Below are 16,073 nucleotides of genomic sequence, written 5' to 3'. Positions count from 1 at the left end.
TTTTTCCTTTTTGTCTTTTTTCGTGTCCAGCAATGGATCGCCACCCTCAGTGTCACACCCGTACCGGACCGGGACCGGCAACGGGATCGCAACCCTCGGTGTTGCTCCCACGCCTTGCTCAGCCAGTGAGCGGGAACCAGTCTGTATGTGGGATCCGAACCCTCGGCGGGAGCGCCACCGCGCTCCCAAGCGGCGCACTGTAGCAGTGCGCCACCGGGCTGGCCCCAATATTTTCTAAACTTTAGTAAAGGAACCACAAAAAGGTTTAATTCATAACATTATCAGTATCTCCTAGACTTCTCCCATATCAAGTTTGAATTTCTCTGCTTCATTTTTAATCATTCAACACCTGGAATTGCCCTATCTATACAGATATATTTCCTTTACTTCCTCATAACTTGCCATCTTCTTCAGGCAAGCTTATCTCTTTGCTTGCCTATGTAACATGTATACACTCAGTATTTCAGTTCACCAGGCTCTATGTCAAGGACTCTGTTTTGCCAAATACTGAATTCTCAATGTTTATTAGCACAGTTCCTAGCAGAGTTCAGTCAATAATATTCATTGCATGAAAGGAAGAAAGGAATGAAGGGAAAGGGGAAGATGAGAGGGAATAACTATTGTCTGTCTATCTTTCTTATACTTTTTCCAGATGTGCCCCATCTTTTAAGGATCTGTTTTCTACACAAACTTCCTCTGACTACTCTTGTCTGTACTCATATCTCAGACAGACCTCAAAATGTAATATTATTTATAGAAACTTTCTTGTTTTCTCAGTTATGCAGTTTTATGTGCACTGTTTTATAAGCTCCTTGAAGATTTGTGTTATATATTGACCTTTATTCACCAAGAATTCACTATACTGAATGCCTCCTTCATGGCAGCCTATGTGCTAAGTACTGGCAAATAAATAGTTCTTTGCATAAAGCTGAGCACATAGTATATATGTTCAATAAACTTTTGTTGAGTATTTATATAAGATGTGTGAAATAACGTAAAATAGTGGTAATCCTTTTTGCACATAGTGAAGATAAGACTTTTTATCTTATCTCTTTGCTAACATTATTCAATGTTTTCTTCAGGGAAGGAAACTGAAAAGGCCAAGGAACGCTATGATAAAGCCACAATGAAACTTCATATGTTACATAATCAGTATGTATTGGCATTGAAAGGGGCACAGCTTCATCAGAATCAGTATTATGACACTACACTTCCTCTGCTTCTGGACTCCTTACAAAAGATGCAAGAAGAGATGATAAAAGCACTGTAAGATACATTTCCTATTTATCATAAAATTCCTTCATAAAATGATTTCAGCATATTTTCTCTCTGAGTTAAGCTTTTGTTTCATAAGCTTCATTACTGACCCAGCCCAATGGGTATCTCAGACCTGTTTTACCTTAGTCCTTCTTGATTTTTGCTTCTGGTGTCCCTTCAGATGTGCTCATCTCCTAAATCTTTTAGTTAGTCCTGAGAATGGCCCTTCTTTAGTATATTTTTGTTTTGTTCTCGTTAGCTGGAAATTTAAATGAAAAAAAATCAACAAGTTGACAAGTGTTAAGAAATGAATATCTGCTTCCAGAGGGTTGGTATTTAAATCTTGAACAAATGAGAAGATGCCTCAAGGAAAGAAATTTTTGAAGGTTTATTCGACAGCTTCTTGTTCTTTTTTTTCCTGTGTGAGATTAAAATCAACAAATGTTTCTTGAAATTTTACTGTGTGCAGAGCACGCTACCTGGTGCTTTGGGATATAGAGATGAGCAAGCCACAATTCTTTCCTTTAAGGACTTAACAGTAGAATTTAATCAATAAGTTATATGTGCCCATGTTTATCATGTACATTGACACAGACAACAGAAAAAATAAGCCACCCTTTGGGGGACTTTATCCATTTTATTAGCTGGCTTAGCACTTTCTGAATGACTAGATTGAATTTTCTTTCAAAGGAAATGTGTGTAGGGGAATCCTTCAGTGTTAGAGTTGCTGTGGGCTAGGAGTAGGGTTGGGGAAGAGAGAAAGGAAATGGGGTAGTAGCAAAGGAGAGTTAGAGAAGGAGAACTAAGTGGTTGGTTATCTTTCAGATAGAGATAAAGTTCACAAATAAGTGGTGAATTATGAGAGAAGGAACTTTGGCCAGTTAAATGCAAGTACTTATATTCTATATTTTATCTGTAATTACATAAATTAGCACATGAGTTCCTCGGTTTAGTATATTTTGAAATGTAGCAATAAATAAATATGAAAGATGATTGTGAGCATTTTTGAGGTTATGATATGAGGATGCCTGAATATTGAATAAGTTAGTAGGTGCCACAGTGTAAAGCTACACAACTACGCCAGTTGTCGAGTAAGGCAAATCATAACTAAAGCCAAAATGTTTCATTATTTTAGTTATACCAAGTTTCCATTTATATTATCAGAGCTAGGGCTCAGACCTTTCAAACCCATTGTACAGGCTGGGTCCCCAGACCCCTCTCACGCAGGACCATGCTATGTTATTGGGAAAGATCCAAGGAGCTGTTGGCAGATGACACAAGCTCAGCCCTCAGCAATGGCAGCAGCAGTTTTCAGGTCCAGCAGCTTGCAGGTCTGGCAGTGGTGGCGGCCTCTCAGAGGGTCCCGGGGACACTGGTAGCAACAGCTTTCAGCAGCAGCCTCCAGCAGCAGTAGAGGCCTAGGGCTCCCCATGACACCCCCGGAGCCATCCTGGGGGTGGGGGGTGGGGGAGCATGGATCAGAGCCACTCGTCCTTTATACTTAAGTCCAAAACCCAGGACACCTGGGTGCACATGCTCAATTACATTAGATAATAACCAAGGAACACTTGGGCACATGTTCATATTTACATCAAATGTTCAGCAAGATTCTGAACATCTGAGGGGCCCTGACCATTTTCCTATATTTTCCCAACACATAGTAACTGTGAAAGGTAAAATGATAATTTCTAAAACAAAACATTCAATTTACACAATACATTGTAGTTTGCAAAGCACTTTTGTGTGCATTTGCTCATTTGCTCTCTTGTTATTTATAGTACCTGAAGAGTAGGAAGAACAGGTTATAGCCAGAGTATCTGTGACAGAGAAATCAGGAATGGCTCAAGATCACAAAGCTAAGAGATGGCAGATCTGGGACTTGAAGCTAGCTAGGTCTTCTTACTAATCCAGCACTCTTTCCATGGGAAAGATGAAGTGCGTTGAATAGTATATCCTCCAAATTCATGTGCAACTGGAAGCTTAGAATGTGATCTTATTTGAAAAATGCCTTTGCAGATGTAATTAGTTAAGGATCTCAAGATGAGATAATCCTGGAATTAGAGTAGTCTCAAAATCCAATGACTTGAATCCTTATAAGAGGAGATGACAGACACACACACAGAGAGAGAGAGAGAGAGAGAGAGAGAGAGAGAGAGAGAGAGAGAGAGAAAGCCATGTGAAAAAAGAGGCAGAAATTGAGATTAGGTTTCTACAAGTCAAGGAACACCTGGGGCCACCAAAAGCTGGAGATTTTTATTATACTATGTGAGAAATGTTCTTCTCTGTAAAACTTTGAAAGTTGTGCTGCACAACACATCTATTTTAATAATTATTCAAAAGGGGAAATGTTAAAAAAAATCTCTTAATACTTGATTAACTGTTATCCTGATATTAATTAAACTTAATAAATGGCTTCATTGTTTTCTTTGAAGGGCTCCTTGGTGCCATAACAGATTTAGTATAACTAGCTATCTTTGTGTTATGTTATTTCACTTACATACAAATATTTCTGATAAGGGATAAAGGTTCCCAATATTTCTTGGGCAAAAACGACTTCCAGAACCTCAAAATTAAGAGATCAAATTTGTCTGCTGTCTTTCAGACTCTGTTTGACTTGCTTTTGCTTCTCTTTATGTAAAAGTGAAGATAACTAGAAACATACTTGTGTATAAGTAAGAGTAAATTTTAGGTGATCTTCCATATTCACAATAAGAAGATAAAATAAAGTGTTTTTAGTCAACTAGAATATGTATACTTTTCAAAGTGTTGGTAAAGTAGTGAGATGTCTACTTAAAATACGTAATTCAGAAATTTAGTTACTTATCTCTACTTTAAATTACATATTGTTGATTTAGAAATATTTCCTTTCCCACTCATTTCATGAGTCAATATTTTTTCAAACTGTTCACATGAATTTTAAATAATAGTATCTTTATCATCACTAGAACATTTTTTGACACATATAATAGTTTCCCACAACATATTTTTACTTTGTAATGTGTTATTTTAGATCTAGCATTTTAAAAATCCAAGCATGATGATATCACTGAAATTGAATCCCATGTGACAGGTACCCATTTGTATGTTAGGAGATTTCTTCCTCTCCCTCCTATTTGTCTTGAAGGTGAATGTTAATGATCTCCTCATCATAAATATTTACTGTATTGCTTTATAAGCGTTATCTAGATAGGCTCATTTACATTAATATTATTCAGTATTCAACCATGAGGAGGAATATTGACTAAATCTGTATTAAATTTCTCTGCCATCCCCTTTTCTTTAAATTGTGTTTGTCAGATGATTTCTTTAATCATTTGAAACTAGCATTACCTGAAGCAGTTTAAATCTAATTTTTTTTTTTTTTTTTTACCGGAACATTATTTTTCTATTTAAAATAGTTGAGAGAATACTTCATAATAAGGGAGCTTTTGTAAAGATTACTTTTCTTTGAGAAATGATTCTGGAAAAGAAAAACAAGCCATGTTTTATATTTATTTGGGTATGTTCAGGATAAGCTTGTCTGTCCACACCTGCTGTTAAAGCCACTATTAATCGATGGCATATATTTACAGCATGGAATTTTTTAGTAGGGATCTGGTCTTTGTGATAGAACAGTTTTTTTCCTTTTGCATTTATTAGACCAGTCTGATAACTTTAATAACTTTGATAACTACTGACTGGAGATCAGGAGAAGAGATTTAGATGTCATTGAAGGTATAGAATCAGTTGAACTAAGTATATGGAAAAGAGCTGAGGTCCACGAGCAAGAGAAGAACCAAGATGAAGGGCATGTGAGGAAGTGGTGGTCACTTGAAAGGAGTGTTAAAGAGACAGGACTTGATCAGAGTTCCATATTGTGGAATCCAAAATTTCTATGAGAATATTTAGAAATAAAAATTTATCACTAGTCCTATATTTTAGACATATCAAATACATGTTCAAAAAGGTAATGCCTTATTCAAGATCATTCACAATTACTGTATTATATCAAATGTAAATTGCTAATCTGTACATTTATATAATCCCTGTCTTTACTCTCCAGGTGTATGAAATAAGGTAGTGCATGAAGCCACCATCTATAAATATTGATATTACATTTTTTAAGTTTATTACTCTTAACCCTTTTTGAGACCATGTTTGTCTTAATAAAACTTTAAAATGTTGTAAATTTTTATTTTTATTTTCAGAAAAGGTATATTTGATGAGTACAGCCAGATAACCAGTCTTGTTACAGAGGAAATAGTGAATGTCCACAAAGAGATTGAAATGTCAGTTGAACAGATAGATCCTAGTACAGAATACAATAATTTCATAGATGTTCACAGGTATGATATTTTCATTCCTCTGTAAGTGTTTATGACAGTATTATTTTTTCTGCCATGTAATATTTAGCCAAATTAAAATAAATATTTAATCACTTATTAGGACATAGCATATTTTAGATTAGTTTGTCTGCTTTTAATTTTCAAAGTCCTTTGTCAATGATGATAACTATTTAATTTATATAATGATATTTCAAAATTTGTCAGTTCTCACTCTATCATTGCTTAAATTTATATTTAACCCATGAAATTATATTTTCTTTTTAAAAAATATATGTAATAACAACACTGTGACTTTATATGTGTATTAAACTTTGTGATACACCAGTTTCTTTCCCATGCATGCATCTTATTTTATACTCATTAGAACTGTGACAGGATAAAGAAGATTATTAGTTAATATCTGTATTCTACAAATGAGGGAACTAAGGTACATGACTAGATCTGTGATGCCTATGGCTTAATTTTATTTATATGATTTGTGTTTACTTTGTTAATGTAATTTTGGATAAGAGCAAATATTTTGACTTTGGTGTGTACTAAGATATATTATGATAGCATATCCATATTGATCAAAATTATTTGGCATGCTTTACTAGAACAATGGCTGCTAAAGAAGATATTGAGTTTGATATTTCCTTATTAGAAGAAAATGAAAATCTTCAGGCAAATGAAATCATGTGGAATAATTTAACAGCAGAAAGTTTGCAAGTAATGTAAGTATTTAGAAAATCTATACAGTTTAAATGTTAGCATTATTATTGCTTTGCAGTTGTACTTTATCACATTCAAAATTGCAAATTTTTTTCCAAGTAATGAAAAGTAAATTAAATTTGTTTGGTCAGAGTGACATGTTTTGAACAATGTGTTAATTTTACTTCTTATCACTAATTTCATTAATTCTGAAAATCAAAGTTCTGTGTAATATTACATTCATTTGCCTAGTTATTGCTAATGTCTTATATTAGAATAATGCTGTATCATTTTCAAAATTTATTTATGTTGATAGTGGATTGAATTATGTCCCTCCAAAACTCATTGAAGCTTTAATTGTATCCCTCGCATTTTATATATTAGAAACTTAGCCCCCACTGTGACTGTGGGGAAGGTGGGAAATCCTATTACGGTAATTGAAAGGTGGAGCCTTGAAGAGGTGATTGGATTGTAGGACCATGCAGTAGTTAATGGATTAAAAATGGTGGCCAGGGGCGTGGTTTGAGGGCTTTAAAAGAAGAGGAGAGTCTCTCTCTCTCCCTCTGCTCTCTCTGCTTCCACCATCTTGCACTGTGAGACCCCTGGGTCACTGTCACCACCACCAGATGGACTTTGGAATTCCCAGCCTCAGAAACTGTAAGGAATAAATTTTATTTTCTTTATAAATCACTGAGTTTGGTGTACTTTTTTATAAGCAACAAAAACGGACTAATACAGAAAATTGGTACCGAGGAGTGGGGTGTTGCTATACAGATACCCGAAAATGTAGAAGTGGCTTTGGAACTGGGTGTTAGGCAAAGACTGGAGGAGTTTGGAGGACTTAGAAGAAGACAAAAAGATGAGAGAATGTTTGGAATGTTTTAGAGATTGGTTAAATGGTTTTGACCAGAATGTTGATAGAAATGTAGACAATAAAGGCCATGCAGATGACGAGGTCTCAGATAGAAATGAGGAACTTATCAGGAATTGTACAAAAGATAACCCTTGCTACACCATAGCAAGGAACTTGGCTGCATTGTGTCCAAGCCCTTGGACTTTGTGGAAGGTGGAACTTAAGAGTTATGAATCAGAATATTTGGCAGAAGAAATTACTAAGCGGCAAAGCATTAAGGAAGCTGCATGGTTACTTTTAACAGCCTACTCTGAGTTATGGCAGAAAAGGCATGATGTAAAGCCAAATTTAAAAGGGAAGCAGAGCATAAAGATTTGGAAAATTTGCAGCCTGGCCATATGGTAGAGAAGCAGAGTGCATGCAGTGGCGCAGTCCAGTGACCATTAGCTAAGAAAATTAGTACAAAGGAAATGAATTGTCAAGAGAAGGAGAAAAAGGCCCTGAAAGCATTGCAGAAGTCTCTGGGACCTCCTCTTCCATTTCTGGCCCAAAGACCCAGGGAGACAGAATAGTCTTGGGGAACAGACTTGAGCAGCCCTCCACGGGTTCACGGCCCAGGACCACCTTGGGAAACTGCTAGCACCAGTACTCCAGCTGCTTTGGCTACCCCAGCTGTGGGTAAATTGGCTGGACATGCAGCTTTGGAAAATACAGGCTGGAAGCCTTGGTGGCATCCATGTGGTGTTAGGTCTGCAGGCTTGCAGAATGCCAGAGCTCTGAAGGCCTGGTTTTTTCCACCATTATTTCAAAGAATGTATGGAAAAGCATGGGGGCCCAGGAAGAGATCTGCTGCAGGGGTAGATTCACCACGTAGAGTCTTCGCTAGAACAACCCTGAACAGAAACATAGGGTCAGAGCTGCAGCAGAGACACCCCACTTCTGATACCAGTTTTCTATATTAGTCTGTTTTGTGTTGCGATAACAGGAATATATGAGACTGGGTAATTTATAAAGAACAGAGCTTTGTTTGGGTTTTGATTCTGGGACAGCTGCATCTGGCATGGGCCTTTCAGGCTCCTTCTACTCATGGTGGAAAGCGGCAGGCGGCTGGTAGGTACAAGCAGATCACATGGCGAGAGGAAGCAAGAGAGAGAGAGAAAGGAGGTGCCAGGATCTTTTAAACAACCAGCTCTTGCAGGAACTAATAGAGTGAGAACTCACTCACTACCCCTCCTCCCCCAGGGAGAGCATTAATCCATTCATGAGGGATCCACCCCCATGACTCAAACAGCTTCCAGCACTGCCAGATTGGGAATCAGATTTCCACATGAGTTTTGGCAGGGACAACACATCTAACCTCTATCAATGTTTTTTTTCTTATTTTGTCCTCAAAACTTATTGGAAGTAGTATATTGGAAATGAGGATGCTGAATGTTAGAGATAAGAGAGTTACTGGTGTCAGTGTTTTGTACAAAATTTGACTTTTAATTGAGTTTTTTCTCTTGAAGCAGGGATGTGTTCTGTTATAGGCTTTTAAATCAGTTCCTTCTACTTTGTTATTTCTGTTGCATAAAACTTTAAAAGAGTTTTGAGAAATCTTAATGTGTTGTTAGTACTTTTCAAACATTAAAGGCAATTAGTAGTGCATTTTTGAATTTAGAAAACATGATTAAGGCACTCTGCTTTTAAATATTTAACTTGTCTCCTCATCTTGTCCAGGAACAATACAAAGAAACGTGTTCATTAATAAGCATTGTATGTGCTTATCTTTGTGTCAGAACCACAGCTAGAAATGTTTATGCACTCATTTCTCTTCAGTATTGGACGTGTTTTATATATATATATATATATATATATATGTATACTTATGTCTGTATATGTATACAGACAGAAGTATTTATACATTCATAAGCTATCTCTTATGTAATTTGGAAGAGACATACATATGCCTCCAAGTAAATGGAAAAATCTCTGGAAAGATATACAAGAAACTAACAGTTGTAACCCTCAAAGAGAATTGGTAGATGGTTGGAGATCAGGAATAAGAAAAAAATGTGATTTTTCCAATGATTTGTGCATTTCAGGTTATTATTGAGTGTATGTATTCCCTTTCAAACACCATTAATATTTAAAATTCTTCTTCATAAGAATTGACAGGAAGAAATTTCCACAATGTATGCATTTGTTTTATTTAATATATATTTTTTATTTAATATATATTTTTTATTTAATATATATTTTTTATTTAATATATATTTTTTATTTAATATATATTTTTTATTTAATATATATTTTTTATTTAATATATATTTTTTATTTAATATATATTTTTTATTTAATATATATTTTTTATTTAATATATATTTTTTATTTAATATATATTTTTTATTTAATATATATTTTTTATTTAATATATATTTTTTTGTTGGGAGCGCCGCCGCGCTCCCAAGCGGCGCACTGTAGCAGTGTGCCACTGGGCCGGCCCAGGACGTGTTATATTATCTCACCTGTTGTAATTTTACCTTGAATCACTCAGCCCAAAGTCCCCATCCAGTATAATTAAACAGTCTTCTTTCTCTTGTTCAGTTACATTGTAGTGGTACATATAACTAGCTACAGTAGGATTCTGGAACTAGCTCTTGGAAATGGGTTTGAAATCTTTAAAGCTGTCCAGATGGCACTGAAGAAACTAACAAATGCTTGTCCACAAATCATCTGTACAAGATTAAGGCTGAATAATTATAGTGGACTGACTACAGATGAGAGGAATGGAGGCATGGGAATACCCTAGATTAGAGGGTTTCCTAGCAGTTATATTGAAATTCTTGAAGTTGTTCCCCAAATTTTTGATGCCTTCCACAGGAGGCATCACTTTGACTCTTGTCTTTGACTATTGACATTTACAGTGTCATCTATCTCTAAACCAGTGGTTCTCACCCAGGGGGATTTTATACTCCAGGAGACATTTGATTGTGTTTGGAGACATTAGCTACAGATACTGCTGAACATTCAACAGTGTACAGGACAGTCTCCCACAACAAAGAATTATCTGGCAATAGTGCTGAGGTTGAGAAACCTTGCTCTAAACAATAGAGTTGAACACATAGCAGAAAATGTATGGTAGAGTTTATGTTACTTGTGCAGTGTGACATTTAATTTCTCAATTCATGTGCTGTTTGGTGAAGGAATATGACCTAAACTATTCCTGGGTTTTTTTTGTCATCAGTATATTGCTCCCAAGATAACTTATTCATTTATCAAAATATGTTTACTATATATCCAAGGTGTTAAGGGTTAGTACCTTCAAGGAGTTTATACTGAAACATTTTAATAAACACCAAAAAGAATGAACATATAGGTATTGGAGTGTAATGTAGGAAAATTAAAATACCTACCTGTTATAAGCTAATGTAAACCCAGAGATTTTGTCGCTGAAGAAGAATTTGTTTTATTGCTTTTCATAGTATAATGAGAGCAAAATTCATTATGCTCATAAATCATTATTTCTTAATTATGGTGAGGGAGCAATGAACAAAAATGTAATAAATTAAAGATAATAAATCTTTGATAATGTGATAGAAGATTTAATTGCTTGCATCTTACTACTGTAAAACTTTAGCTACATTTTATTGAACAGTGTCTGTATTCAGGATATGAGTTTAAGATTAAGGTTTCTTCAGAATTTTATACCAAGAGTTATTCAGTATGTCTTTTGGCACTGTTAACATAAATCTAAAGTAATTCCATTAAAACTTGTGTATATGTTTTGAATATAAGAGAAAAATCTTGCTTTTTTTTTTACCATGATATTAGTGCTTTAAAGTTAAGCTAACATCTTTTCTTTCCTGAATGCATTAAAGTTGTTAATTTAGTTGTTGATTGTGTTGAAATATTATTACAAAAGAAATGAAAGAAACAAATGGACAGATGGTTCTTGGAAAAATAAATACAAATGACCAATAATCCTGTGAAGGGATATTCTTCATTGATGATTAAAGAAGTATAAATTAAAAAGAAAGAGATTATTTTATCTACTCGATTGGCAAAGATTTAATAATTTGATGATATCCAGTATTGTGTAAGGTATGGAGAAATAAGCCCTCATATATAGTGTTGGTAGAAATGTCAATTGGTAAAACCTTTTTGGAGTATAATTTAGCAAGTTATCCTCCTTTAACAAATTATCTTTGAAACTAGACAGATTACTTAACCCATTTATGATGCAAACCTAGTGATATGACATGTACATGACAAATTTACTGCCTTTACCCATCTAAATATGTACACAATGCATTTTATCAAAATCTCATTATTTATCTATTAACTATATTTATAAAGGTGTGTATGCATAGAAGAGTTAAACTCAATTATTTGTAGGATTGTTTTTTCCTATTTATAGGATTTTTTTTTGCATGGTATCTTATCATGTGGTCAAGAGCTGTTTCTCAGGCTATGATAACTTATTTCGAGCACTGGACACCTGAGATTGGGCTTTTCCCATCAAACATGTTTTTAGGTTGCATTACCGTCAGGTTTGAATCTCAGGTTGCTTTGTCACTATTATCTACAACCTCTCTTCTTTCCCACCAACATAGCTGCATATTAATAGACATGTAGTTTATTTCCAGTTTTGTCATATTGCCAGGGTTGGATCCAGGTTTCCTGGGACCTGAAGTTTAAAAAATTGGGGGGATGGGGTGAAAGCATCTTTAAAAAAAACTATACAAATTTACAAATATAAAGTTACATGCAGAACTGTGGAAGGGATTATGCAAGTGAGGTGCTTGAAGATTAAACATCAGTAGCACTACAGTACCTTTACCTTTGGTTATTGTGATTATAACCAGTGTTTCAATAAACATACTTGTAGGAGGGTACTTCAAAAAGTTTGTGGAAAAGTAGAATTGAATCTTTCCATGAACTTTTTTTTTTTTTTTTCCTTTTTGTCTTTTCTCGTGACCGGTAACGGGATCGCAACCCTCGGTGTCACGCCTGTACCGCTACCGGCAACGGGATCGCATCCCTCGGTGTTGCGCCCATACCGCGCTCAACCAGTGAGTGGACTGGTCTCTATATGGGATCCGAACCCTCGGCGGGAGCGCCGCTGTGCTCCCAAGCGCCGCACTCTACCGAGTGCGCCACCAGGCCGGCCCTTCCATGAACTTTTTAAAGGCTCCTCGTATTTATGTCTTTATGCACTTGTTGAAGCATATATATATGTGTGTGTGTATGTATGTGTATATATATGAGATAAACTTAGTGAAATATATTTACTAAAACAGAGAATATTAGTTGTTAAGAGCATGGTCTCAGGATTTAAGCTGCCTCGTTCTAATACCAGCTCTTCCACTTACTAGTGTTCTTACCTTGGACAAGGTGCTTAACCTCTCTGCCTCAGTTCCTCATATGTAAATAGAGATAATAATAGTGTTGTTATAAGAATTATATAAATTTAAGTGTTTATTTTATAAAGTGATTAAAACTGCTTGACACTCAATAAATGTTAAGTATTATGTTATTTTGTGAATTTTTTTCCAGGGCAGTGTCATTTTATGACATTTAACTCGTTTGTATTATAATGCCATGAAATTTAATTTAAAAATGTATAGAATAAGCCATTTGAATTGTTGCTATTATATTTGTATACAAAACATGAATGGGTATATTTCAAAAAGTTTGTGGAAAAATGGATTTAAAAGATAATAATAATCTTTCCATGAACTTTTTGAAGCCCACTAGTATAATGATGGCCTGATGGTAAATAGTACTTTGAAATTTGCAAACTCTGCTTCCATTTATTTTGTCATCTATACATAAACTGTAATTACTGGAATGTTTTTCTCTTCACTTGATCCACACACTTCAGGTTTTAAAAATGGTATAGTGCTATGAAAGGGAAAATACTTTCACCATACGGTTTCATTCTTCTACATAATTTGTCTTTTCTACTTTTATGTTTGTCTAGCTGTAATGTAAGTTTCCTGAAGGCAAACTTGTTTATTGTTGTATCCCTAGTGTCTAGCAGAGTGTTTGACACAAGAAATGTGTTCATTAAACACTTGTTTAAATACATGATTGAAGGGTTCAGAGAGAAGTGAATGGAAAATTAGCCAGGAAGAGAATAAGAGAATAAGAGAAAGGTGTAGGAGAAGAAGAAAAAGACTGAACAGAGGAGAAGAAAGTGATAAAAAGGGAATGAGCTTTTTATTAAATTCAGCTTAGATGTAGCATGGCCAGGGTAGTGATGTGAAGCTGGTTGTTATCTGCTGTGTAACCTCCAGACTGGGGTGACAGATGGTGGTTGGAACAGGTTCTAAGGTAGGGCCCTGTGTTCTAGACTTTCATGGGGATTAAAAAAGCGAATATATAAAGCAGTGTTTTATAAATAGCAAAGAATTATGTAAATGTTATTTACTTATTTATTTATAATTGTTTAATAAGTAACTTGAAGCCAAATGTAGCTTTGTTGAGAATGATCTCTAATTTTAACACAGTAATGCCTTCTTTATGTGGTAGTCAGAATATGAACTATTCCATGTAAGTGAATTTTTCAGATAACAGAAGCTCGTATTTCCATCATATATAAAAAGCATAATTTTACTAGATTTGATGAATATCTCTTATACATAGGTGCATATTCCTAAAGAAAATAATCTTAATTTGACTTTTCCCTGATTACTCTGGATCATTATTATAAGCATTATTGATTTTGTTTTGCTATCATATAGTAATGGCCTCAGAAACCTATTGAGATTTATTATGTTGTTGAACTCCAAGCAAAAATAAAATAATTTGGACTGGTATATTTTGAGTTCTGATCATGTCTCAGTTTTTCTGCCTCTTTCATCTCTATTAACTATTAGTTAGTAATTTAAAAAAATTAAATCCATTTTTGTTATGGAAGTTTTAAACAATGTATATGTACATACAGTAAACAAAAAGTTTTTTGGCCTTTAATCATCTCCTACTCAATCCCATACTCCCCACAGTGTTGATAAAAGTTTGGTTTATAGTCATTTTTTTTTCCTATGCATTCACATACAAACATAAACATATTGATATGCACATATTGTTTTGGTCTGCTTGGACTGCCATAAAAATGACCATAGACTGGGTGGCTTAAAAACAACAGGAATTTATTTCTCAGAGTTATAGAGATTGGGAAGTCCAAGATCATGGTGCCAACCAACTTAGTTTCTGGTGAGGGCTCTTTTCTTGATTTGTAGATGCCTGCCTTCTGGCTATGTACTCTCATGACCTCTGTGTAAGTGAGGGGAGAGAAGAGAGTGAGAGTGAGTTGGTGTTTCTTCTTATAAGGGCACTAAACCCATCATGAGGGCTCCACCCTCATATCTTTTTCTAATCCTAGTTACCTCCCAAAGGCTTCATCTTCAAATACCATCATATTAGAGGTTAGGGCTTTACCAGATGAATTCTCAGGGGCACAATTCAGTCCATAGCATATATAGCCGTACATGTATTTTAATATAATTGGAACAGTGCTATATGAATTCTTATAGATCTTGTCTTTTAATTTAAAATTATATCTTGGAAGAACCTTGTATGTGCATACCTCATTCTTTTTTAATGGCCGTATGCTATTCTGTATCATAAATGAATTAAAATTTAAAATGTATTCATCCATTCCCCTGTTGATGGACATTTAAATATTTTCTGTTTTTTGCTTTGTAAACCATGTTGCAACAAATATCTTTGTATGGACACGTTTTGTGCACATTGTTCAAGTGTTTCAGTAAGACAGGTTTTTAGATGTTCAACGAATATTCTAATTTAAAATCTGAGAGATAATTACTACTTGACCTCTGAAAAATTTGTGCCAACTTTGTCACATTAACAATATATGTGTCTCTTTTTTTTATAATATTGTGAATACTGGATATTATTAATCTTTCTTATTCTTTGAAAAAATTGTGTATTTAATCTGCAGTATTTAATTTTGGGTCAAGTTGTAAGTAATTCCATGTTGTTATTGATCATTCAGTTTTTTGCTTGATGAACTTCCAATTGTGTTCTTTGTCCACTTGAATATTAGGTTGTCTTTTTTCCAAGAGTTTTTCTGCATTAAGAGGACTTTTTTTTTTTTTTTCCCCCTTTTTTTCTAGCTCAGTCTGAGGGTAGCTTCTTACAATAATATCAGGAAAGGAGTTAATGAAGAAAAAGTAGGCTAAATATGCTTTAGAAATCCTGCCTAAAATCTGATTACTTAAATGTGTATCCTCAACTAAAAATAATATCAATTCAGATTTTTTGTATGAGATATTGCAATATAATACAAAATATTCTGAATTGTGACTTTTCTAAGAACTATTTTGAGACAAGAGGATCAAAACTTCATCTATCAATCTGTCTATCCAATTATGAATGAAATACCAAATATCCCAAACAGTCAGCACTGCTTAGCATCGCATCCTCGGCCCATAAAACCGACCTTTTTTTTTTTTCTTTTGACCGGTAAAGGGATCATAACTCTTGGCTCGGTGTCGTCCGCACCACGCTCAGCCAGTGAGTGTACCGGCCATCCCTATATAGGATCCGAACCCGCAGCCTCGGTGCCACCAGCGCCGCACTCTCCCGAGCGAGCCACGGAGCCGGCCAGCGGACTTTTGCTAATAATTTTTACTGCAAATATTTCTTCACAGTTTGACTTTACTTTTGACTTCATGATCTTTTTAACTTCAAATAAATTTAAATTTTTATAGATTTAGATTATTTAGTATTTTCTTTTGTATGTTTTGGCTTTCATGGCTTGCTGTAAAAGGCTGGAAATAAAAATTTTAATGTGATGTGATAGCTGTCTGTGTTTTGTGATAGAAATATTTCCATTAAGGGCTGAATGCATTTTGTGCAACCAGAAATTATTTGGTCTGTGAGTACATATTAATTTTGTGTACCAAATTATCTCCAAATGTATCTAGAAAATACTTCTA

At 34.8% G+C, this 16,073-nt stretch overlaps 1 protein-coding gene across 1 annotated transcript in view; it reads left to right on the top strand.

Annotated features, from left to right (window-relative positions):
- LOC103607974 (tyrosine-protein kinase Fer-like) overlaps nt 1-16,073 on the top strand; it is a gene marked incomplete at its 3' end in the record, with an annotated part of 74,263 nt that overhangs the window by 48,122 nt on the left and 10,068 nt on the right. Inside the window, exons 4-6 of the mRNA XM_008592419.1 lie at nt 1,083-1,266; nt 5,445-5,582; nt 6,179-6,295. Of these exons, the coding sequence (XP_008590641.1) occupies nt 1,083-1,266; nt 5,445-5,582; nt 6,179-6,295 (439 nt within the window). The remainder of the gene's footprint in view (nt 1-1,082; nt 1,267-5,444; nt 5,583-6,178; nt 6,296-16,073) is intronic.

Source organism: Galeopterus variegatus, unplaced genomic scaffold (assembly GCF_000696425.1).
Source record: "Galeopterus variegatus unplaced genomic scaffold, G_variegatus-3.0.2 Scaffold7910, whole genome shotgun sequence".
Taxonomy (NCBI): domain Eukaryota; kingdom Metazoa; phylum Chordata; class Mammalia; order Dermoptera; family Cynocephalidae; genus Galeopterus; species Galeopterus variegatus.
The sequence above is the reverse complement of the archived record's forward strand: the minus strand, read 5'-3'. Positions and strand labels throughout refer to the sequence as shown.